Source organism: Muntiacus reevesi, chromosome 8, assembly GCF_963930625.1.
Source record: "Muntiacus reevesi chromosome 8, mMunRee1.1, whole genome shotgun sequence".
Lineage (NCBI taxonomy): Eukaryota > Metazoa > Chordata > Mammalia > Artiodactyla > Cervidae > Muntiacus > Muntiacus reevesi.
The window spans coordinates 45,068,910-45,095,739 of record NC_089256.1 but is presented as its reverse complement, the minus strand read 5'-3'; the positions used below and the strand labels follow the sequence as shown (position 1 = coordinate 45,095,739).

Below are 26,830 nucleotides of genomic sequence, written 5' to 3'. Positions count from 1 at the left end.
TACCCATCCCCTCTTCTCTCCAGTTACATGAAGGTAATGTTCCTCCTCTTGTGTAAATACAATTCTACCATGTTTGCTTTCATATTGGTTATACTCTCTTACCTTACATCTTCAACAACTTTCTTTACTGGAGTGTTCCTAATAATAATAAAGCATGCTTAATATCCTCTCCTGACTCCATGTCACCTTTTAGCTATAAATTCTTACTGTTTTCTCTTTCATTCATCTTATTCACTTCCCAGTCTGCTCTAATTATTCTTGAAACTCCACCAATCTACCATAACTGATATCATCAAATCAATGACTTTTGTGTCACCATATTTAATGGACATTTTCCACCCTTATCTTGTTTTCCCAGTCAGTAATATTTGTTACTCCAAATGATCCCCTTCCTGAAATCCTCTTGGTATCCAAGTAGAACTACTATCACTTTGGGCTTTCATTTTTAGTCTCATCTATAGGCTTTCCCCTTGTTACCTGTCTTTTTTTGTTTGTTTAACTGCCGAATCCTTTACCTAATTCAGATACAAAATTTGAGTCAACACAGTTTCATCTTAAAGGAAATACAATAACTTATAAGTAAATGCTGGCTTGTATAAAAGTATGCTTAACACTGATTTTTAATATTAGTAATATAAATTAATAATATAAATGCATCAAGACTTGACAATCTATATATTGGAGAAAATAATTACTATTATGTTTTCATTACAATAAGACTCATTCCATACAAATTTGAAACATTATTCTAAAGGTTTATGTCATGAAGATTGTCCCCTAAAGATATGATTGTGGCATTATTGAAATCATCCTGGTTCTCAAAATGCCACATTCTATTTTCTACCTCTCCATCTGCAGTTTTTTCCCCTACCTGGAGAGCCCTTCCCCAACTTTTCTTTAGTGAATCTTTATTTGAATGGCTTCAGCGCAACTTAATTTTTGCCTTTGCTGTACATCCTTGTAGATATCTTTATTTCTGCACTTATCACAGTTAAGAGAACTTAATCTTCCACAAGGACAACAAAATTCCTTGTAAATACTTACCATAACTTGTTTATTTCTGATGCCTGGTGCTTAGCTCGTTTGTTTGTCTTTTAAATATTGGTATTCCTCAAGGTCCTATCCTTGTTCTCCTTTATCATACTCTTAGTCATTCCATCTATTTTCATGACTTAACTGCTATCCATATACTAATAGCTCTGGCTCTATATCTATAACCCAGACATTTATTCTGGACTTTAAACTTGTATTTCCAAATAAATACAGAGTTAAAAGTTTGGTACTCCCAATTAAATGTTCCAAAAACATCTAAATGTTACATGTACAAAACTAAATTCATTAGTATTGCCCCAAGTCTATTCTCCCTTAGACCATACTCCTACTATCCACCCATTTGCTCAAGTCAGAATGCTGCATTCAATACTGGCTTATCTTCTCTCTTACTTTCACACATCTAATCATATCAAGTTTGTCAGTTCTGTCAGGGCTGAAGAAGGTGAGCTAAGATAGGCACTCACCTTGAGCACAAAATTTAAGGAAGTACCAAAAATTTAGTAATCAAGACAGAGTATCCTTTGTCTCACCCTTAATCCATTCTTTTTCCACATTACAGTCAGAAATACCACTGAAAAATAAACATCTAACAATCATTCCTTTATTTAAAACCCTTTTGAAACTCTCTACTATTCTTCTGATAAAGTTCTAATTCCTTAATAAATTAAAAGTCTTTCATTATCTGGTTTCTGTCAGCTTCTCCTCTTTATCCTCTGTTCCTTCAAGGCCTTCAAATATGTCATACTATTTCTCAGCCCTTTGTCTTATAGATACCATGTCTTATTTCTGTTTCACTTTCAATCTCTTCTTTGATTAACTGCTGTTAATGCTTTAGGTCTTACCTTCCCTATCATTTCTTTAGGCAAAGCTTTTCTGAGACTCAAAATCTTAGGTATCCCTCTGTATTCTTAAAGCTTCCTCTGTATTTCTCTAGTTGTGACAGTGATGATACTATATTAAAAGATCCTGTTTACTTGTCTGTCTCCCTCTTCCTGCTGGACCAAATAAATCCTCTGAAAGCATGAATTCTGTAGCTACCTAATTCACCAACATGGTCCCAGTACCTAGCACAGAATCTGACACATTAAATGTTAATTAAATAGATGTTTGTCTAGAAAAAAAAAATAAAATAAAATAAATGCAGCTTAAGAGTTAGTCATGAAAAAAAAAATAGATGTTTGTTGAATGAATTAATGAGTGAAAAACTCAAATTAAATTATAGCGAAAAATCAGAGAATTGATTTATTAGTACCCAGAAAACTGAAGTAACTAATGATGACAGCTAACACTTGTTTAACATTTAACATTCAGTTAACATTTCATAATTTGTAAACATTTCAAAAGCATCTCTTTTGATCTTCATAATTACTCTGAAATGTAAAAAATATTGTGCGATGATCCAGAGAAAAAGACATAGTACTAATCAGGAAAACTAGGAATATATTTGGCTTTGAAGAGAGAAGGAAGCAGAATGTATTATCACCGGGCCCTAGACTAACACATAAATTTCCTTGGAATTGGAATTGCAACTTGCCTGAGTAATATTATTAGACCCCCAACTCTATTTGAAAATAATCAGATAGAACAGTGAGCCTCTGGGCTCTTTATCCTTAATTGGGTTCTTTATGTGTTTGGACTGGATATCCTCCAGGGGGGTGTCACCCAAAGGCTCAGTGTGAGAACAGGTTTCCAGGTCAATGATTACAAACAATCATGTCCAAGTTTCCCCTTAGACTGTGTAAACTAAGCAACACATATATTCCTCTTCCTCTTCCATTGCTGGTTTCTCAGTGGTAAAGAGAATGCCATTTGATCTAAGTTGCATCAGTTTTCCCCTGCTTATCCAACTCCTCTTATTCTCTTTGCTCAGGAGCAAACTTCTTGGAAGCATTGCAGAGCAGGACAGAAACAGCTGACCCTAGAAGCTTTAAAAGGTCCTAAGAATTTTTAAGTCTTCCAGTTACCAGAGTGTTATCAGATGAAATAAGCTGGTTCAAGAGGAAGGATTATTTTCTTTGCTTCACTATATATTGCAATGTAGATCAGTACATCTCAACTGTGACTACAGTTAGAATCAACTAGATACTTAAAAAATTTTAGATGCCAAGGCTGTATCCCACAGAGATCCTGATTTAATTGGTCCTACATGGCATCCAAGGATCAGTCTTTTTAAAACCCTCAGGAAACTTATTAGTTACATAACCATGGGCACTATTTTTTATTTTTTAGGCTTCTAACTTTATTCAGTTAATTTATCTACAATGTCTAGGGAAAACTCCTACAATAACACTTACCTAATAGGTTTGTGTGAGGACTGAATAAACTAGTTTGTGTACAGTGCTTACTCATGCTTTCCACATGGAAGGCATCAGTGGTTATTAGTTTCCTTTGCCCCACTGCACTTACCAAGAGCTATCAGCATAAGCAATCCTGGAACTCCAAAAGCCAATGCATAGCAGTCCTTCCCAAAACACTGCACATCTCCTACAGGAAAAAACCAAATCAAATTAACCCTGAATCTTAAGTTTTTGATGTTCTATTCTATAAACTCAGGTTTTTGAGGTCACAGACATAGCCATCCTCTTTCCTCTCAACACCTAATCCATAATCCTTCTTTTGAGCCAGACAAATCAAGATTAAAAGAAATTCGCTCAGATTTTCAAACTCGTATAAAAGGAGAAGATGGACAGTAAGAAGCCTTGAATGGATTTCTGGCTGGGCAGAGTAAAGCTTATACAGAGGCCCTCAGAAAAGATCCCAACCTCTCAGCATGGGTGTGACAAATGTAGAAATCAAGCTCCCTGCATTGATGGAGAGGTAGAAGACTGAGAAGTATCTAGTCCGTTCCTCTGCCTGGAAAAAAAAAAAAAGTCAAAACAGGACAAATCATCAGTTCAATGTGCCTCCTTGGTCCACCCCGCCACCTCTTCAGACTAATTAAGAGGTACATACACAGATTCAAATACTGCCTCCATAGTATGTGAATGTCATATTAGATATTTTAACACATATCTGTTGACCCCAAATAAACATTTCTCTTTCACATCCTAGTACAATCATCTTTAACATTTTTTTACCCTTTTATATTGGCAAAAATGATCATCTTGTATACTTTGTCTATGTACTGTGTCCTATACATGTTTATTCTAGTATTAGTCTCTGTATTAAATGTCTGTATCTTTCAGTAGGTTGAGAGTTCCTTTAGGGCAGAAAAGAAATCTTATTATTTTCTATAATCCTCACAAGCATCTCTAGCATAGCACCTGTCTTAGTAAATGTTTATTAACTGAATTAAGTTAGTGAATGAGTGACTGAGTTAAATAATAGATTTATTATTAAATGTTTATTAACTGAATTAAGTTAGTGAATGAGTGACTGAGTTAAATAATAGATTTTGTGGAATGTGTGGTAGGAATAGAACTAGAATATGGAGCAGTTGAGTAAATTGTTGATCAAACAGAATAATTTACCTAACGCTTATGGGAAGTCTGCCAGAGACTATTAAAGAAAGTCTGTGGGCTGGGCAGTGGCCAGTGGAAACTTGGAAGTGGGTTTGTCCTATTACTGAAATATCTTTGTGGAACACTTACAGAATGAAGCAGCTTTCAAATAAAGTTGCTGATACTTTATTCATTATGCATGTCTGTACTTCATTCTGACTCCCCTGACACATCAGCATAATCTCCATTTTCCATTTATGGTGTGTTCTGCTTCCTCTTCTGGTCCCCTTTTAAACCTGCTCCATTCATCTATGTGTAGAATTCATTGTGCATAGAATCCCACTTGCCAGAGGTTGGTGATTTCTCTAAGGTTAGCAAGCAAGTACAATCTACGAACCCTTGGGTAGATAAAGAATATAAACTAACCCACAAGGTCTGAAAGGTTAGCAAAATTCAGGAAGATATGATACAGGGAAAGAACAGAGAGTAAAAAATAAACATGATAAATGAAACATGATAAATAGCTATAGAAAAGGGAGTAATACATGAAGACAGTCAAAAAGGAAAACTGAGAGGTAAGAAGAGGAAGCTAGAAATGTTGGTTGATCTAAGAATAGAGTATTTTCCTTGCCTAGTTGTCACTGCTTCCTTAACAGGTATGTTTTTACCTTTATTCTTACCGCCCCCCCCCCCCCCCATGGACAGTGGAAAGTGTCTAGGAAAAGAAGGAACGATCATCAAGAAAGGATCATCCAAAAAAATTCATTCTGTTTTATTCCAAATGGTCATTTTCTCCTTTGTAGAATCCCAAAGCTAGAGATGCTTACATCATCTCCAAACTATTCATCACCTCCCATTCCCAAAGTGATGACCATGTATCTTCTTAAATACCTCAAGTGAGAGTGAACTCACTAATATTTGAAGTTTTTCCTTCCACCAAGTGAAAAGCTAACTTCCTATAGCTTTCTCTCATTGATCTTTGGATTAATTTCTAACATCCTCCCAATATCTATATAAAAGTAGTAACTCAGAAGGTAAAGAATCTGCCTGCAATGCAGGAGACCCAGGTTCAATCCCTGGGTTGGGAAGATCCTCTGGAGAAATAAATGGCAACCCGCTCCAGTATTCTCGCCTGGAAAATCCCATGGACCAGGGATGCCTGGCGTGCTGCAGCCCATAGGGTCACAAAGAGTTGGACATGACTGAATGACTAAACAACAGCAACTTCCAGCATCTAGAGATAGTTAAAACATTCTCTTCTAGGTCTTACCTTATCCAGTCTAAATATCTTCATTTCCATCAATTTTTCTCCCTAAGCTGCCTCTTTTTAGTCCATCTGTCACCCTGGTCATATTCCTTTGAAATGTTTCAGTTTTTCTCTTCATTAATGATCAGTATTCAGCGCTGAACACTACTCAGATATGTTCTAACTACTGGATCACTTCAATCTTGGCAAATGGCTACCTGTCATTGAATGCCTGCTTTAATTCTTGAAAACACATAAATGACAGGACTCTTACATGTTTTTCTTCAAATTGGTCTCCACCAAAAGCTGCCACACAGGGTTTGATACCTCCTGTCCCCAAAGCTATTAGACTCAGGCCAAACATTGACAGGACTCTGAAATGGAAAGGTGAGAGTACTAACCATACTGATACTAAACACAACTGTAGAAATGGAATATAGAGCTATAAGAGAAAAAATGTGTACAAGGGTACGACCTCCTTCACATTTCTATATTGTCTCCTAGGAGAGACTCAGGAGCATTTACAATCTTCATAATCCTTGAGTTTCTGCCAGAAAGTATCATGACATGGGAAGATTTTGTCCCTGATAGTTTCATTTACCTCATGTGTACAATATATAGAAGCTGATACTCAAGGAACTCCAGAGTTAAGACTCTGTTCTCAATATCGTCATAGTCAAAGGGGCACATCAATAGAAAGACCTTGTGAACCTTTATTCCACATATTCTTAGTAACCACAAAATAAAATCTTAAGTTAGTCATAACTAATGGAAGAAATGTCAGTGATTTCTGATAGGACAACAATAATAAGGTATCTAATATCCATTAAATCTCAAACAAAATTCTTAACTCACTGGAAAATACATGTCTGGCCACATTATAAACACAAATGTATACAACCTGCTTCATGAACAAGTCTAATCCTCTCTGACTCAACCAACAAATGTCAGAACCTATCAAGATTCTCTGGCATCATAAACATCAATGACAACAAATTGGAATATATGGGACTACACATAAATGGAAATAATTCAAGCCTTGAATATGAATTCTACAATATACTATAAAGAAGTACCACAAAAAAAAAGAAGTACCACAAACATTTAAAAAATTCTTAAAGTACAATGTGTGAATGGGTGAACATGTGAAGGAGTATGGAGGGCATGAAGATTTTCACGTCTTCAAGCATATGTAGAGTTTCTGTGAAAAGGATGCTAACTGAGCTTTCTGTAAGTCCCCAAATATTTAATAAAAACAAATGAGCTCAGATAAAGCAGGAAAGAGTTCAACTAGTCAAATATTTTTTCTTAACCAATTTGGTATAATAAAATAATAGGTTGTAAAATAAAGAGACATCTCTAGTAAGAAGATAGAGAAACATCTATAATGAATGCATGAAATATTTACCTGTCCAATGGAGGAAAGTGGTCCTTTTCCAATGAGGAGGTTCATGATTTACATGATATCTACATGATTTACATGATTTTACTCACGTGTGTAACATTTGTCCCCCCAGTATTGGTAAGGCACCCATGGACTTGATCACATGGCCAAGCACATACACCAAGGAGAGATAGATGATTGTCCTGTTGAAAAGTTAAATCAGTCAGTCTACAAACAGAATTCAGAGATTTGGGCAATACAGACTCAGGATTCATACTGTTTTCAGTGCCAGGATAAATGGAGCAGGAGGAGGAAGGGTTGGCCGAAGAAAGAATTATATGAGAAATGCAAATAGAAATACTAATGGTGAATGAAGCAAACAGACTAGAAAAAGGGACAGTAACTCTTCACCCTATAGCATTAGGGGCATTCTTTTCTCATGCTTTCTGTTTTTCCCTACCTACCCCACACGTAAAATTCATGATCTTGCACAGATATATCATGAACAGGTTTGATCTGTAGTGAGAGATAATTTTTTAAGGAAGGAGAACCAGAAGAACAGGATATGTTTGACCTGAGGTTTTTTCCCAAGGAATGTCTTTGATTGTAGAACTCCATAAAGGTCAAGAAAGAATCACATAAACAGGAAAATAAGGGAACAAAGAACTTTCTTTAAACACAGTCACTGGGATAAAGAGGTAAAGGGTTTAATCTGAATACTTGGGTTATTGTAATCCCCACCACAGTTTCCTCATGGACTATTTAGCAAGGGTAAGAAAGGAGCCATGACCTTTGAACAGAATGTTCAGTGATATATAGCTCATGCAGTTGATAGGGACTTATTGTTATGTTGTTTTTTCTTTCTTTTTAACTTTTTATTTTATATTGGAGTATATTATATTGGAATATTTTATATTTTATATTGGAGTATAGCCAACTAACATTGTTTCAGGTACACAGCAAAGAAAGAGACTCAGTCATATATATACATGTATCCATTCCCCCCAAACGTTATTTGTTTTTCAAAAAAAGATCTCAATGATACCTAGTAAGTATAAGAGTGAGGAATTCCAGTAGGAACCTATGTTGAGATACACACACTGAAACATGGCACGCTATCAAATACACAATGTGTATTATGTGTATTGGGACATCAGGATTCTCTTTACATGTAAGTAGAATATTACTACTAGAAGGAACCTTAGGAATTATATAGCTTACTTCTGCAATTTTAAAGTACCATGTGCTAAAGTGGAATACAAAAAAAATGGAATGAAGATAGCAAAGAGAGGCTGGAGATGCCAGAAACCTCAGAATGTGGATTTCTCACTCTAAATGCCTAATATTCCTAGGTTGGCTCAGCAGGGAAAGGATCTTAGAGGGTTTATAGTAGGAAATAGGAGATAAGAAAAGGGAAGGTACAGGCTTTCCTAAAAGGCTTTGTAGTGTCTTCTGGAGAAAAGTTTTCTTCACTGGAATAAAAAGAATGAATAGAAAGAAACAGAATAAAAAGTGACTGAGAAGGACAGTTATTATGAACACAAAATAGATGATGTATGCTAAATCATCACTGAGAAAAAACAAAAGGAATCTGAGCTGGAGTGATAGTCTGTGTTGGGAGATCAGGGCAATATCAGATTGTTGGACTAAACAAATGATAGAAGTGTAATTGCCTCAAAAGAAAAACAAGCTACCTTCTAGGTGAAAGATTCAAGGAATTAGTCAAAAATATGAAGAATATAAGTGAGGAAGCTAACAGCAGGGAACTTAAGGAGAGCGAAGTCAAGAGAAACTTGGAAATTCTGCATTTGAAATGCAGTTGTCATTGGGGATATTACAGTCTTAACCACAGGACACAGATCTGCTTCAGACAGACTTCAGTCTTCCATCTGCAAATGAGGAAAGTGAAATGCAGATAAGTCAAAGGACATTTTTAAAGTGCCATGCTAATTAGGATTAGAATTAGGTCTAGAACTTCTTTCTTACAGACCACATTCCTTCAGTTTTATGAACAAGTTAATGTGGAAAAAGGAAAGGGAAAAGAAAGAAGTTTTAAATTTTATTTCACCGTAAGAATATCAAAAGCCAGAGACATTTTAAATTAGAGTTTAGGAACTGAGAAGTAGTATGTGCAATAGGCAGAGACCTAATGTAAGAAAGGAAGAGACCTAGCATAAAGAGGGTCAGCTCTGACCAGACAAAAAAGATAGGGGGAAGGATATGCTATAGACCCAGTCAGATAAAGAGGAAGTGTAGAAAAGACATCCAAAAGTATATTTGGCAAAACACACTTAAGAGAGTGGCTTTTAGTGATTGCCAAGATCAGGAGACCAGACTGACAGGCACAGGTCACAAGGTATAAACCAACTCTAGGGACTATGACTAAAAATGTTATTCTCTCTTAAAAGCAACTTGGCATCAAAAATAGCATCTGAGCATGTAATTAACCTTCTCAGTAGATACTTATAGAAACAGTAAAAACCCAGTATCCATGTTTAAAAAATTGTTTTCCATTGTGTATCTACTGGCTACTCTCTCCTACATGTAGCCCTGAAGGAAGTTTCACCTCTCTCCTGACACAGTGAGTTCCTTGTACAAAAGTCAGGGGCCATGGGTGCCCATTTTCTCTTAACAAAGCTAGGATTCTGGGGCTTCAAATAGAGGAAGTACCTTTAATATATGCTGTGTACTAAATTCAGAAAATTGTGGTTTGAAGGTATGAGCAATGTTTCTAATGTTACAGGAAATTTTTCATTCAGAAGCTAACTTCTGAAGAAAAGGAAAGGAGTTTGAAATACTTGTTTGTTCATGTTGTTGTCATCATTGTCTTTGGACATGTGAGCTCACCACACCCCCACACATCCCTAAAGAACAAGTTATTCGTGTTTTCTCCAACCCACTTTCCACTGAAAGAGATACCTATTTATCCCTCAAAGAATTTTGTTATTTTAAAAGCAACCACAATACCCACAACAAAATAAAAGTCATCTTCACACCTGCCCACACCTACCCTCAGTCTTCTGCCTATGTTCATCTGAAGATGAATATATTTATTAACTGAAATATTTTTTGTGGGCCTCCTATGCACCAGCCACTGTTTTAAGTGCTGTGCATAAAAAACTACAAATGAGGCTTTGTCTTCTAAGTGTTTAGAAGAAGATATAGATTCATATACATAGTTATTATAAGAGAGAATTTGTCATGTGAGGGTGAGAAATAGGGAGTTCAGAGCATATTAGATTTATTCTGGTTAGTGGTAAAAAGTAAGGGGCAAAGGATATTCCATTGCATAGGTGGCATGTGAACTGAGCCTTAAAGGGTTTGGATGTGGAAGGCTGGGGAAGAAAGAGATTTCATGAAGTAGAAACTATGCAAACAGACATAGAAAAGAGATGTTCCTGGCCATCATTAGGCAAATATTAGTATTTGGTTCATCTATTGGACATTCTTGAAAGGGAGTAAGTAAGACAATAAGAGCAGAAAGGTAAGTTGGATGGATTAGTAGACAACATGCTAGCAGAAATTTTGAGCAGAGTAGTAATGTGAATGGAGATTTCTTTTAGGAAAATTAATTTGACAGTAGTGCAAGGATTCAATTATGAACAAAGATTATGGGAAACAATGAAAATGTCACATGTGTCCATTATAATAGTCCAGTTCAGAGGTTAAAGACAACCAAAATTAGAGTACTGGAGACTCAGTGTTGAGGTGGGAGGAATATGAGATAATATAGAAACAGAATTGGTAGAATTTAAAAACTGATTGGTTGTAGAAGTATAGGGTAGCTAGGAGAGAGGATAAGGTGGAATATCCAGGAGATGAATGCTAATGTGCAGTTACAGTGCACACTTGGGGCTTGAGTGATAGGTTAAGATTACAGAGTTTGAGGAGACATCAGCATATAGCTAAAATTGACACCACGGTACTTGCTAAGGGAAAACCTGGAGAAAGGGAAAAGGGTAAAAGGTATACACTGGGGAAATGCCTACATTCAGGAAAGAGTGAAGTAAACAAAAAGGAAAAAAAAGGCCAAATTTGGAAGAATTCAAAAAAGTAAAAGAACCAGAAAATACAGTGTTAGAGAAGCCCAGGAAGCTTCAAGAATATAGGAGCAATAAACAGACTAAAATGCTCAACATGAATAAGAATGTACAAAAGATCACTCAATTTGATAGCTTCATTACCAGTGATCTTAGAGACAGGAATTTCAATAGGATGAAAAGATGACTTATACTATTATTGCACTTACCATAATCTGTTTTGTACTAAAGCTAGTTGACCATGAGCAATGTGAAGCATGTATTATGTCTTATCTGCTTATCCCTCACGGTTCTTTGGACAAATAGAAGCTGCTCAATAAACATTTATTGAATTAAAATAGATGAAATTAAATTGAATCTAACTGGATTATATTGCACTGCATTATATTACTCTGCCCTAAGGAGTGATAATGAAGAGTAAGAAAGGAAGGCAACAAAATTAAGTGATTGTTTAAAAATTTTGCAGGTAGTGATAATAAGACAAAGAAGATAGAAAAAAAAGGTTAATAATAATTTTTTTGTTTACAGTCATAAGATATTTGCCATTATTTCTAGGACAAGACTATCTCTGAAGAAGAAATTGAAGGCAAGAGATGGAAATATTGAGGGTACAAAGATACCACCGAGAGTGACCTAGGTGATGGTGATACATATGTAAAAACTCATCCAGTTGTACATTTAAGCCTTTCAGATTTGTATACATTAAGGTATACATCAATAAAAATAAATTAAAAATAATTAAAATTACCTCAGGAAGGATTGAGATTAAGGGTACAAGGAGAGATGGCCAAATTTCCTCTGAAATAATCAGGAAACTATTGTTCACCAAATCCTAGAGCTATACTTCTTACAAGGCAGTCATTTTAAAAATAAATTAAAATACTATAAATATGAATCTTTTATTCTATAACTGAATGAAGACCATGCCATGGCTTATGCTTTTTTCTGCATATAGTGTCATCCTTCTATCTGGATGGACTCGGCGATTACTACTACATAAGGAGCCTACATAGACCTCAGGCACCTGCCATCTCTCTCCCAAGTCAAGAAACTATTTAGTACTGTGTTGTGGCTGTAGCACTACATTAGATGCTGAATAAATACTTTAGATAATGGATATATCTAGGCCAAAGTGAGATAGAAACCAGTGTTTACTGGAGGATTCCTTGGAACACTTGGTCTACAAGATACCCTGAAAAAATATTCCACAGTCAAACAAGTTTGGGAAATGCTACATATCATAACCTTCTCTAGGTGATTTTATAATATTAATTAGCATGTTAAAGGCTATAAGAAATCATGCAGTAAAGATACCTTTTTAGCTTTATTCAGTCTAGCATTTTCCCAAACTTATTTGACTGTGAGAGCTTTATGTTCCTACATAACATTCTTTAGATCCTATACAACAAATTTTCAACAGAATGCACTTTGAGAAATGCTAATTTAGACAATTCCGTAGATGACAACTCCACAGAAAATACCTAAGTGATGGATACCTGAGATCCATCACTCTCCCATGAGAATGATGTTATAGATGACAACTATAACATTACCCCCAAACATCTCTTGGTGCTATTTTTAGGGACTTAAAAGATATTGAAATGAATAGACTATTAGTCTAACTCATGAAAATATTTATTGTAGTTTTAAGAAAGAACCTACAGGAGGAGATTAGAAAAGAGAATCAGAGATGGTAAAAGAGCTGAAAAGAGAGGCTTATAAGAAGATACTAAAAGAGTTGAAATGACTCAGTCTGGAGGAGAGATGGATAGTATATAAAATAACTACATTTAATTATATGTTTTCTTGTGGGTAGCCATCTTATCACCTGAGATCAGAACAAGAATTGGTTTTAAACTTCAGAACATAAGATTTAAATTAGATACAAGAAAAAACCCCTCCTTACTGAAAAGGGTATAAAAATATTGGAAAAACTGATAATGAAGAGACAAAACCTTTCTATATTTCAGTCTGAGAGAGATTCTTATTTATCATGGATGACACAAGTATATTCTTGCTTGGAAGCAAGAGGCTTGAAGTGATAATCTCTGCACATTTAATCTGTGAAGCTTCTTGGAAATGTGACCTCCCATCATTCTTACTTGAATTTTCCCAACCATGAGTCAGCAATGGCTGCTCCCAGGATGGGAGTGAAGTAACAGAGGCTGCTGAAGGCATGGTACACAGATGTGGAAGTGTTTTCACTCCAATGCAGGAAATACAGGAAATACAGGGTCAGCACAGCTAAAGCAAAAAAAGAGAGACAAAACAAGGTAGACACATTAAAATGATTTATGGAGTAAAAGAGTATTTGATAGGGTCTTTGCAGGTTATCTTGATCTTCAGCACTCCTATCAGTAGTAACTTCTGAGCAGCAAAAGTAGGGTCCTTTGGAGTTTTGAGGGTGAAAGAGGCTATGCTTAGTGTGTGTGTGTTAGTTACTCAGTCATGTCCAACTCTTTGTGACCCCATGGACTGAAGCCCATGAGGCTTCTCTGTCCATGGAATTCTCCAGGCAGGAATACTGGAATGGGTTGCCATTTCCTTCTCCAGTGTATCTTCCTGACCCAGAGATTGCACCATGGCCTCCGCATTGCAGGCAGATGCTTTATGGACTGAGCCACTGCAATATTCCTCCCTTCAGTCATCATGCACATAGCATCATTTAGGTCAATCTGAAAGATAACATGGCCCGATGTTATCTTTATCTAATATCTAATATTCCTTCCTTCTCCTTCCCAGCAGCAATATAATCCATAGACCTAAGGAACAAAAATTAAGAATAGAATGCTGAGTTTCTCTACTTATGTACTCATAGGCTGTGTTCTGGTTTCCACTACTCCTTTCTATTCTTTTCCTGTATGAGTTAGAAGGTGAAATCCCACCAGGCATTTTTTGGAAGTCTTCACCAAAGGAAAGGACCAGCTAGGTGAAGGTAAAATGTAGATAAGAGAAATAAATGCATATAAGACAGATTGTTACAAACATGGGGTGAGAATGAGTGGAGAAAAGTAGGACTGGGAGACACAATATTACCTTTCATGCCATAATAGGAAAAGCGCTCACAGAATTCATTCACCACAATGAAGACAATACTCAGTGGATAGTTGGAGCCACAGATTTTCTAGGAAACAAAAAGACACTGGTTCAAGCATGAACAATATATCCATATTTAGACCATTATACTGTTTCACAACAGAAAAAACCATTTATGTCACCATGACAGGTCATGCGAAGCAATGGTCCCTACTCTTCATGAAACAGTCAGTATCCTACTAAAAGTGCCTGCATTGCTGATTTAGCAATCAAAGAAGCTATTCTAAATATTCCTTTGTCCCTCAAACATTTAATATGGAGCTGCTCAGGCATTTCTTGATATAGACACTAGGACCTGTTCATCTTCCCACAGGTACTTAATGGAAAGCCTGGGGCACCGGGCAAGAGAATAGTCATCCTTATTTCTAGGAACATAACAAAGAGTTGGCCTCTGGAACACTTTATGTCCAGGTAGTTACAGTCAAATGTCAGTACCCTGCTTAGCTCTACACTGTGGATTAACCTTTCTGTCTCCACTTGCCCCATTCACTGTGCTGGGAGGAATCCTAGCAATATGAAGGCTTCCTGCCAGGAATGGAGCCCAATGCAGATTGTTAAAGATTAAGATGATTGATCACTTTAACCTTTGGCAGAGATTTCTTAAACCTTCTCAAATTAAATGTCCATTTGTTCTATGAAACAGATTCTATAATATTTTCATGCTAATCCTTTTGGGCATTAAAAGGACTATGCTATTTCATGCACTGTATCAGTCAGAATAAAAGGAATATCATGTTTTACTTCAAATCCCTCTCATTACAATAGCCCAACCAACATGAGAAAGGGATGGAGATACCTTTCATGGTTCAATCAAATCTATTCTTTTCCTGTATGAGTTAGAAGGTGAAATCCCACCAGGCATTTTTTGGAAGTCTTCACCAAAGGAAAGGACCAGCCTTGGTCCTTGGTTCAATCAAATCATGGCCTGGATCAGTATGTTAGCACAGTCAGTGACAACCCTCCAAAGTATTAATATGTATTAATGTATGATTTTTAAAAAAAAACTTTCTTAAAAGACACAGTGAATAGTCTTCTTACCTTCCCGGCTCACAGATTGAGAATTATATAGCCTGAAGTTTGGTTAACACGGCTTTTACTAGCTATGTAACACTGTCACTGACTGTGCTAACATACTGATCCAGGCCATGTCACTAAACCTGGCTTTATACTTCAGTTTTGTTATTCCAAAGAAACTACCCACCTCTAGAATACTTCTTTGCTTATAAGAACTAAGAACTAAGTAAATACTGGCTAGTATTACTATACCCTCTCTACTTACAGGATTTTGATATGAGGATTAAAAAAGAATTGGGAAATGTTTTAACAAGTATTAATATATAAAGTAAAGCATTATTACTTCCCTGTTTCTCTGTCCTTTCGCCCACTATAAACTGAAACACAATAACAGAGACTAGATCTATTCTAAAACTTCTCTTGGTGTCCAGCATAGATTTTGTGTACAGGGGAAACTAAAGGCTGAAGTTTTGGAGGTTTTTTTTTTTTGGTAAAGAAAGAACAATCACACACAGTTCTCCAGAAAGGAGTACTTGCCAAGTTTCCCTGGACATGCAAAGTGCTTTTTTTTCCACCCCAGAAAGATTCAGAATATACAATGAAATACAGCCAAGTCCTGGATACCCACTGAAAAACTCTGACCACCGCCTCCTGCTGCTTCCTCTCCTAAGTTGAAAGAAACTCCTGTTTAGATCTGGTTTACAGGTTCATTCTAACTCCAAGAGAGAATAGTTTTTAATACTCTAATACAGCTCAGCCTGAAGCTCCAGGGGCCAAGGAGGAGAACTAACAGAGTAAGTCTGTTCCTGTCAGAGGCAGAGATGAATCCCAGGACTCACCGGAGATGGCTGCTTTGGAAAGCTGGGGGGTCGAGGTGGTACCTCTTCAGTGGAGACAGGTAAAAAAAGAGTTTCCTTGGAATCATTTTTCTGGAAGGGATTCATGGCTGGCTCCTCTCTCTCTCTTCAACCATTTGGCTTTGGTAGGCAGTTGGGACAGCTGCCAGGCTACTGTGAAAAGGGGGACTGGGAGGGGAAGAGGGGGTGGCTTCAGCAACTAGTTTTAACCCTGTGGGTGTCGGGCTTAGGCAGCTTCCTGTGAAGCAGAAAGCTATATGAGAAAAAAAAAAAAACTATTGGGTCTCAGAGACCAGTTTAAAAGAATGTTCATGTAAAAGGTAAAGCACAGGGAAGTGAGATACTGTAAAATGCTGGAGAACTGCACATGAGTGAAAAGTAGTTAGAAATATAATGCCTACAACATAGCCTGGAGCACAGATTTAAACACTGATTTCAGGATAATAATAGCTGCCATTTATCACACACCCATTGTGTGTATGTGTGTGTGTGTGTTTGTGTGTGTGTGTGTATACACACATATGTTATCTTCATGTTCTTATTCTTACTACCATTCTCACTTTACAGGAACTAATATCTCAAGAGATTGCAATTTTTCCAAAGTCATGTGGCCATCAAGTGGCAGATCTGGAATTTTCACTGTGCTATTATAGATAGATTTGTATCAGTAATGCCTATGGTTATTACTTAGGAATGGAAGCTATGGAAATAGAAACATAGGAATGTAGAATTGAAATGCATTGAAAAGGGAAAGTTATCTACAAAGTGAATTTGGAGAGATACAAAAAAAATGTTAATTTTTGGTTTTTGACATAGTAAAGTTCAACTGGAAATGTCTTATAAGCAATTAAAGAGGTGGAGCTAAAGAAAACAAAAGGAAAGTTTCAGTGATATACATTTGGGAATCATTCTTATTTTAAAATTCATTCTCTATGTTGTTACTTTCTTACTTCAAGATGAACCTATCATTTCATTTGTAAATAAAATTTGATTTGTGTAAAAATTTTGAACCAGTTATTTTCTAGGTGCTATTACAAACACCATTTTTCTTAATATTTAGTGAATGGACTTCCAAATGACTCCAGAATACATTTAGTTCTTATCAGAGGAGGAACAGGATCAGACATGACTGTTGCTGCTGCTGCTGCTGCGTCGCTTCAGTTGTGTCCGACTCTGTGCAACCCCATAGACGGCAGCCCACCAGGCTCCCCCATCCCTGGGATTCTCCAGGCAGGAACACTGGAGTGGGCTGCCATTTCCTTCTCCAATGTGTGAAAATGAAAAGTGAAAGTAAAGTCACTCAACTGTGTCTGACTTGTAGCGACCGCATGGATTGCAGCCACCAGGCTCCTCTGTCCATGGGATTTTCTAGGCAAGAATACTGAAGTGGGGTGCCATTGCCTTCTCCGGACATGACTATTAAATAATTATTATTTTTGCAAAGTCAAAGAGGTAAAAGAACAAAACAGTATGGGTGCCCATCTAGTTGTCAGTCAAAAGGAAAAGGAAAAGAATGGCTAGAGAGAAATAAGAAAAATAAGGATTAAACCAAAAAAGAAGTCAGGAAATAGGAGAATACATTTTTTTTTTAAAGAATATGAGAACCTATGATTCTATCCCTCATAAAATTCTTACATTACCTACTTGAGTAATTTATTGACAAATAAGATCAGGATACACTCTACTCTTTCCTCCCTAAACTCTATCTCAGACTTTGACCATGTTTTTTTCTCAGCTTCTGTTACACTCCTCATCCTGTTTCTCTCCTGTCAACCTTTACCCAAAGAAGAGTCCAGCTTCATTTCTGCTTGTGACATTAATGATTAAGCTGTAGTTATTCTTTCAGGAAGTACTGCCCTTTCTGACCTAGTTTGGTTAATGACTCTGGATACAAAACAAATGGTCAGAAGTTACTAGTCAAGTTAACCACTAGAGGCATAGATGCCTTTAAGATCTAATTACATTGATGGCTCCTCCTGCTCTGGCCTTGTACCTCCGAAATAGCATTTGGTATAGCAGAGCAGATGGAATAGCACCTGCATGCAAGGCGCCAAGTCACTCGCGCTCATAGGTGCCTTAAATGCCAAACTTTAGCGTGTTGGCATTGGTTCTCTGACACTTGTTTGCTTAGGTGAAATTTTCCATTGATTATGGCAATACAATGCTAAGCAGTCGTAGAATCAAATAATATCAGAGATGGAAGGAATCCTAATCCTGTCATATGTAAACTAAACTTCCCCGATGATAAAAATCACTTACGGATATTTATATATATTTATATTTGTACATGTACTTATGTACCAATATAGAAATTTCCAGGGTGATACACACAGACACACACACACACACACACACACATAGATCTAAAGGGGTAGCCAAGAACTTGTATTTTTAACAAGCATCTCTGGGAATTCTTATATTAGGGATTTGGTGAACACTGGTTTGAAATCCCTCTGCTAATCTAGCCTAAAGAATGTTACAGACGAGCTCAGACTAGAATCCAAGACTCTAAGACCTATTCTAGAGCCTTTTTGATTTTACCAAGATGCTTTTTATACAGCATCATTTTTGCTAAGTTGAAATCAGAAGGACAAAAGGGAAAAAAAAATCAAAGAAAAAAGCAATTCATGAACAGAAATGAGTATAAACTCTTCAGAGATAAAAAAGAATAATAGAGAAAAATAGCCTAAGATATAAGAGTAAAAATATTTGTGACTCAATGATTATGACAGGAGAGAGTGATATTTTACAGTCATGTACAGAAAGGAGGCTGAAAGTCTCAAATGATAGATACTTACATAGTCAGAGAGAAGAAGCAAATATGAAATTAAAAGAGGACGTGTTTAGCAAACTATGAATACAAAATCATCACATAAAAAGATTGTATTTAAATATCAGCAAAAACAAATAAAAAAGGTAATTTAAAAATTATACCAACTCTAATAGCATAAAACATACCTAGGAATAAATCTATTAAAAGATGTTTAAGACATGAATACATGCTACAATTAAAAAATAAGTTAAAAAAGACATCAGTATTAAACACTCTAAAACATTATAGAAAGAGATTAAAGATCTAAATAAATGGAAAGACACATCACGCTCATGATTTGGAAGACTCAGTAAGATGTCAGCAATTCCCAAATCAATCTATAGTTGCAACAAAAAATATCCAACAGGTTTTGTGAATGTAGAAAATTATAGGTTGATATTTTAAATTCATATGGAGATGCAGAAATCTAAGAACAGGAAAGGCAATCTTGAAGAACAATAATGGAGGATTTGCACTACCCAGTAGGAGATCTATTATAAAGCTATAGTAATTATAACAGAGTGGAAATGACACAAAGATAGATAAAGCAACCAATGCAACAGAACAGAGTTCAGAAAAAGACTCACACACACACTTTGGCATTATTTAGGCCAAACAAGATATGGCAGTACAATGGGACAAATGACTGTTTTCAATTAAAAAAAATACCATCTGGATACTCATATGGAAAAAAGTGTTTAACTTTATCTTACATCATGCATAAAAACCATAAAAGGCTATAAAATATAGATTACATTAATATTCAGTTCAATTTGGTCGCTCAGCCATGTCCCGCTATTTGTGACCCCCATGGACTATAGCACGCCAGTTTTCCCTGTCCATCACCAACTCCCAGAGCTTGCTCAGACTCATGTCCATCAAGTTGGTGATGCCGACCCGACCGAGAATGTCATTCTCTGTCATCCCCTTATTGCCTGTGTTCAATCTTTCCCAGCATTAGGGTCTTTTCAAATGAGTCAGTTCTTTGCATCAGGTGGCCAAAGTTTTGGAGCTTCAACTTCAGCATCAGTCCTTCCAATGAACATTCAGGACTGATCTCCTCTAGGACTGACTGGTTGGATCTCCTTTCAGTCCAAGGGACTCTCAAGAGTCTTCTCCAACACCATAGTTCAAAAGCATCAATTCTTCGGTGCTCAACTTTCCTTATGGTCCAACTCTCAAATACATGACTACTGGAAAAACCATAGCTTTGACTAGATGGATCTTGGTCAGCAAAATAATGTCTGCTTTTTAATACATTGCCTAGGTTGGTCATATAGAGAGATTAGATTAATTCTACATAGATTACAGATCTGTTAAAGCTTAAAAAATATAGCTTTTAGAGGAAAATGTGAGAAAATATCTTTATGACTGCTTAAGCCAAGATTTAATTTTTTAAGCTAAGATTTTTAAAAATAAGACATATAGCAACCATAAGCAATTAATATACGGTATAGCATTAAAATTAATAACTTTTGTTCACCAAAAGATACCATTAAGAGTAAAAAGACAACTCATAAATTGATAGAAAACAGTCATACTACATATATTGGCAAAGGATTTGTGTCCAAACTACATAAATCACTTAAAAATCAATAACAAAAGACTTATATTCAGATTGTAAGTCTTTTGCAATATAAATAATAATTCAGTAATAACCTTGCAAATTAGTCAAATGTATCTGTAGAACGAATTTCTGGAAGTAACATCTCTGTGACAAAAAGTGTTTTAGAATTTTTAGAACTGCCGATTCATTTCCTGTTTTCTATTGAGTTGTTTGTCCTCTTCTTGTAAACTTGTAAGATCTACTTTTATATCATTTATATTAATTCTCTTCCACCCTCTATGTTGCTAATAGTTTTTTATTGATTTTGTTTGTGAACTTTTAAAATATAACTTAAAAGGCACAAATCTTAAGTGTAAGACTGTAGTATTTTCTACATATGTGTAACTCACACAACCACCACCCAGATAATATTATATATATATATTTAATAAATATTTACTTACTTATAATCTATATAATACATTACATACATTATATATTATACTACTACTATGAATTGATGATGAGGTGATGGAATTCCAGCTGAGCTATTTCAAATCCTAAAAGATGATGCTGTGAAAGTGCTGCACTCAAGATGGCAGCAAATTTGGAAAACTCAGCAGTGGCCAATGGACTGGAAAAGGTCAGTTTTCATTCCAATCTCAAAGAAAAGCAATGCCAAAGAATGCTCAAACTACTGCACAATTGCACTCATCTCACATGCTAGTAAAGTAATGCTCAAAATTCTCCAAGCCAGGCTTTAGCAAAATGTGAACAGTACACTTCCAGATGTTTATGCTGGTTTTAGATAAGGCAGAGGAACCAGAGATCAAATTGTGAACATCTGCTGGATCATTGAAAAAGCAAGAGAGTTCCAGAAAAACGTCTATTTCTGCTTTATTGACTATGCCAAAGCCTTTGACTGTGTGGATCACAACAAACTGTGGAAAATTCTGAAAGAGATGGGAATACAAGACCACCTGACCTGCCTCTTGAGAAACCTGTATGCAGGTCAGGAAACAACAGTTAGAACTGGACATGGAACAACAGACTGGTTCCAAATAGGAAAAGGAATACATCAAGGCTGTATATTGTCACCCTGCTTATTTAACTTATATGCAGAGCACATCATGAGAAATGCTGGGCTGGAGGAAGCACAAGCTGGAATTAAGATTGCAGGGAGAAATATCAGTAACCTCAGATATGCAGATGACACCACCCTTATGGCAGAAAGTGAAGAAGAACTGAGATTGCAGGGAGAAATATCAGTAACCTCAGATATGCAGATGATACCGCCCCTATGGCAGAAAGTGAAGAACTAAAGAGCCTCTTGATGAAAGTGAAAGAGGAGAGTGAAAAAGTTGGCTTAGAGCTCAACATTCAGAAAACTAAGATCATGACATCTGGTCCCATCACTTCATGGCAAATAGATGGGGAAACAGTGGAAATAGTGGCTGACTTTATTTTTCTGGGCTCCAAAATCACTGTAGATGGTGATTGCAGCCTTGAAATTAAAAGACGCTTACTCTCCTGGTGCACTGGGAAGACCCAGAGGAATCAGGTGGAGAGGGAGGTGGGAGGGGGGATCGGGATGGGGAATACATGAAAATCCATGGCTGATTCATGTCAGTGTATGACAAAAACCACTACAATATTGTAAAGTAATTAGCCTCCAACTAATAAAAATAAATGGGGAAAAAAAAGAAAATAAAAAGACGCTTACTCCTTGGAAAGAAAGTTATGACCAACCTAGACAGCGTATTAAAAAGCAGAGACATTACTTTGTAAACAAAGGTCCATCTAGTCAAGGCTATGGTTTTTCCAGTGGTCATGTATGGATGTGAGAGTTGGACTATAAAGAAAGTTGAGTGCCGAAGAATTGATGCTTTTGAACTGTGATGTTGGAGAAGACTCTTGAGAGTCCCTTGGACTGCAAGGAGATCCAACCAGTCCATCCAAAAGGAGATCAATCCTGGGTGTTCATTGGAAGGACTAATGCTGAAGCTGAAACTCCAGTACTTTGGCCACCTGATGCGAAGAGTTGACTCATTGGAAAAGACCCTGATGCTGGGAAAGATTGAGGGTGGGAGGAGAAGGGGACGACAGAGGATGAGATGACTGGATGGCATCACCAACTCAATGGACGTGGGTTTGGGAGACTCCGGCAGTTGGTGATGGACAAGGAGGCCTGGTGTGCGGCAGTTCATGGGGTCGCAAAGAGTCGGACATGACTGAGCGACTGAACTGAGCTATGAATTTTGCCAGTCCCTTTGAAGAAGCTCTCAACCTTTTAGAGTATATTTTTATAATATTTTTTTCCATTCTTGAGTTGCTAATTTTGATTCATCTCAACACATTGGAAATTATTAATCTAATTATTACATCAGTGGTTGTAAATGGTATAATTGCTGAATTCTGGCATGTCTAAGAGTGCCTTCTTACCAAACTGTGGATAATACTTGATGAATATGTAATTCATAGGTCACACTCATATCCTTGTACAGATGCAGCTTTACTAACTTCAGAGTTTCAGTGTAGTGTTATGGAATCATTCAAAGCCCACTGATTTTTATTCCTTTGTAGCCAACTTACTTTCACTACTTTTGTACTTTTATTATCAGTTTCATCAAACCATTCGGAAAGGTCAAACTAAAAGAATATGAGTTTATGTTAACTAACCTTATTTTAATAATCATTTCATATAGACACATATCAAATCATCACAATATACAGCTTAAACTTATACAACGTTATATGTCAATTATTTCTCTATAAAGCTGGGAGAAAAAAGGTATGTGCTTAGAATCTTGTGAAGATGGTTCTGGCAGAGAATGACATATCTGAGAACTTGTCTTATCCACAGCTCCCTACATTTTAATGTCTGAAACTGCATCAAATAAAGAGATAACTGAAGCAAAGAAAATATTATCTCATTCCTCTCTAAGCTACTCATATTTAAATAAGTGGGGTATAGAGAATGATATGCTATGTATTCAATCCATCAAAATGATTTTTAAGAACATATTTCATTTATATGGGAAATAATAAAAGGGGGAAGAAATGAGTTATGGAGTCCAGAATGACAGTGGCTAAAAGACAAGGGAAAAACCCATGAAAATAAAACAAAGGAAGGTCCGAGGACCAGAGTGAGGACCTCAAGTAGAACAAACAGCCCTCCTGGCTAGCCCAATTTACAGAGGGCAGGCCCAGGGGGTAGGAAAAAACATATAAAAAGAGGAGCCAAAGGGCCGGGGGCCTCTCTCTCTCCTCTTCCACGCGTGTGCTCGTTCTCTCTCTCCCTCTCTCTTTCTCTCACCCCTTCTCTCTTCTCTTCTCATCTCTGGGTTGGCATGCCCTCATGCCTCAAGGATGTATTTTTCTGCTATTTTCTAAGTAAAATTGAGCTGTAACACAGAGCTGTAACACTGATCTGTCTAAGAGCTATAACATAGTCTGTTCAAGACCCGAGATCTATAACATGGTCTGTCTGAGAGCTGTGATGCGCCAAGGGCTTTAATGTCCTTCGCTTCAAATTTTTGTTGAGACAAGACAGAAACAAGGAGAATACACTTGCCTGACATCTATATGTGTGTGTGTGTGTGTGTATATATATATATATATATGTTTATATACATATACTTATATATGTATATTTATACATACATATATTTATATATATGTATATAGCCAGAAAACTTCCTATGGTAAGAGGTAATGTTTAATAAAAATTTTTTTCATAATTTCCAAAACTTGGAAGTAACCACGATTCCTTCAGTAAGTTAGTGGATACATAATATTACATCCACATAATGTAATATTATTTACACTAAAAAGAAATGAACAAGACATGGAGCAAACTTAGGTGCATACCAAGCCACAAACAAGACATCAAGGAAACTTTAAGTACATAGGTGAAAGAGCCAATCTGAAAAGGCTGCATAATGTCTGATTCCAATTATAAGATATTCTATTAAAGGCAAAACTAAGGAGAAAGTCAAAAGATCACTGATTGACAGGGGTTGGGATGTGGAGGAATGAATTGACAGAGCATAGGATTTTTAGGGTAGTGAAACCATGTATGATACTACAATGATGGACAAAGGTGATTATACATTTGTTAACACCCATAGAATATACAACACAAAGAGTGAACTCTAATGTAAAATACGGACTTTAAATGATGATGTGTGAATGTAGGTTCATCAATTATTTTAAAAACTACCAATCTGGTACAGGATGTTCATAGCAGGGGAGATTATGCATGTGTGGGAAGAGGAAGTATATGAGAAGTCTCTGTACTTTCTGCTTAATTTTGCTGTGAAACTAAAACTGTTCTTAAAAATAAAGTTTATTAATTAAATAAAGAAACTTGCTGTTCATTAGTGACTCTCAATCTGGTGTTTATTTCCCTCAAATTCAAAAATGTTACAGGTATAAAGATTAATTATTTATCTCATGAACACAACTGCTTGTTTTTATCTCAAAAGCAAAATAAAAGGATTAAACAATATCAAAGAGATAAAAGAATGTGATAAAATATGTGAGAGATAACAGAACAAATTAAAACAATTACTCAGCTTCATCTTTACCCTCAGTTTTAGCTTAAGTTTCAACCAAAATTTAAGGAATATCAGAAAGACTCAGAGACATAATTAAAATCAGGACATTTATTATATATCAAGTTTTGACATTTCACAATTGAATACAGGAGTGTGGTAAAACAGAACATTGAACTTGAACTTTAGAACACCTGATCTGCCACTTGTTAACTAACAATATGTGGGCAAGTAACTTAAACTGAGTTTTTTTTCTCATCTGTAAAACCTCATAAAAGAGTTTTGTTAAGATTAAATAAAAACACATGAAAATGCTGGTACCCATAAAAGGTAACAAATGTAAATCAACTGAAAATTCTGAATCAGATTAAATTTATTATCAAAGTTAGGATACATTTTCCTCAGTCTTAGAAATTTTTATTCCTGAGATAAAATAAATTATCTCATCTTGCAAATTTTATACTTATAGCTGAATATTTCTTCAGTCATCACTGTCACTTCCTGATTCACTCAGCTGCAAATCATTTCCTAAAATAAAAAAGCAAAACTCTAGTAATTAAATATTTAATATTTTAATGTTTTTGATAACAGATATTTTGCAATATATAACCCCGAGGTAATCCTGTTTAGTCAGCATTATGTTCTTAAATTATAGAATAAGTAGTCTGATTATTTGTCACATCAATAGTAACTCTAATAATGCCTGTAAAGAAAAGACAAACCATTAATCTTCAGCAGTTTTAGTATCACTTGGTGTCTATTTTAGTCTTCTTTCACATACCAACATAACCCTTCTTTCATACCACTGACTTAATTACATGAGGAAATCAGAAAATGTAGTTTAGCGTAGGGGTCCCCAACCCCCGGGGCCAAGAACAGGTTCTGGTCCATGGCCCATTAAGAGATGGCCATGGCCCGCCACACAGCAGAAGGTGAGGGAGTGAGTCAAGCTTTATTTCTGCAGCCACTCCCCATCTTCACATTACCTCCTGAGTTCTGCCTCCTATCAGATCAGCGGTGGCAAAATAACTCTAATGTGCTGTGCTTGAATTATCCCAAACCATTCCCCCCACCCCTGCCACTGACTGTGGAAAAACTATCTTCCACAAAACTGGTCCCTAGTGCCAAAAAAGTTGGGGACCATTGGTTTAGAAGATCAGACTATTTTGAAGGGTGTAAAGGAGTTGTATAATTGTTTATTTAAAATTCAGTCAGTCATTAAGTTATATATGCTAAGAGTAATTCATCACTGAGTCTTTCAAAATTCATCCACATGCTTACAGCATGGAACTTATATTCCAGTGGGGGAGACAAACTATAAACAAATATATAATGTAATATTTATCCTAAGTAGAGATAAATATTACATAATTTAGATGGGTATGGGGAGAGGGTAGGAGGTAATATTTTAGATGGGGGAGTTAGAAAAGCCTCCTCAGGGTGGGACATTAGAACAGAGATCCAAATGTAGGGAAAGACGCATGAGTATGGAGGAAACTGTCCAGGATCAGGAAAAAGCACATATAAATGCCCCAAGGTGGAAGTATGCTTTATGTGTTCTCAGACAGTAAGAATACCACTGTGGCTAGACTAGAATGAATGAGGGAAAGAATGTTCAGAAATAGATCATAAAGGTATCCAGAAGACCACAGTGGATAGGTCTGGAGAAGGAATGGTAACTCATTCCAGCATTCTTGCTGGGAAATCCCATGGATAGAGGGGTCTTGTGGACTACAGTTCATGGGGCTGCAAAAGAGTTGGACATGACTTAGTGACTTAACAACAA

The 26,830-nt window shown here is 36.3% G+C and overlaps 3 protein-coding genes across 3 annotated transcripts in view; 1 reads left to right on the top strand and 2 right to left on the bottom strand.

The window, feature by feature from the left end:
- The window catches only part of SLC15A2 (solute carrier family 15 member 2), a 39,021-nt gene extending 22,788 nt beyond the window's left edge, over nt 1–16,233 (bottom strand). Inside the window, exons 1-7 of the mRNA XM_065942669.1 lie at nt 16,113–16,233; nt 14,200–14,287; nt 13,266–13,407; nt 7,234–7,326; nt 6,014–6,113; nt 3,816–3,906; nt 3,460–3,537 (exon numbers count right to left, since the gene is read on the bottom strand). Coding sequence (XP_065798741.1) covers nt 3,460–3,537; nt 3,816–3,906; nt 6,014–6,113; nt 7,234–7,326; nt 13,266–13,407; nt 14,200–14,287; nt 16,113–16,217 — 697 coding nt within the window. The 5' untranslated portion in view covers nt 16,218–16,233. The remainder of the gene's footprint in view (nt 1–3,459; nt 3,538–3,815; nt 3,907–6,013; nt 6,114–7,233; nt 7,327–13,265; nt 13,408–14,199; nt 14,288–16,112) is intronic.
- The window catches only part of IQCB1 (IQ motif containing B1), a 150,244-nt gene that overhangs the window by 38,491 nt on the left and 84,923 nt on the right, over nt 1–26,830 (top strand). The window lies entirely within an intron of this gene.
- The window catches only part of EAF2 (ELL associated factor 2), a 43,976-nt gene continuing 42,286 nt past the window's right edge, over nt 25,141–26,830 (bottom strand). The window contains exon 6 of the mRNA XM_065942951.1: nt 25,141–25,572. Within this exon, the coding sequence (XP_065799023.1) occupies nt 25,526–25,572 (47 nt within the window). The 3' untranslated portion in view covers nt 25,141–25,525. The remainder of the gene's footprint in view (nt 25,573–26,830) is intronic.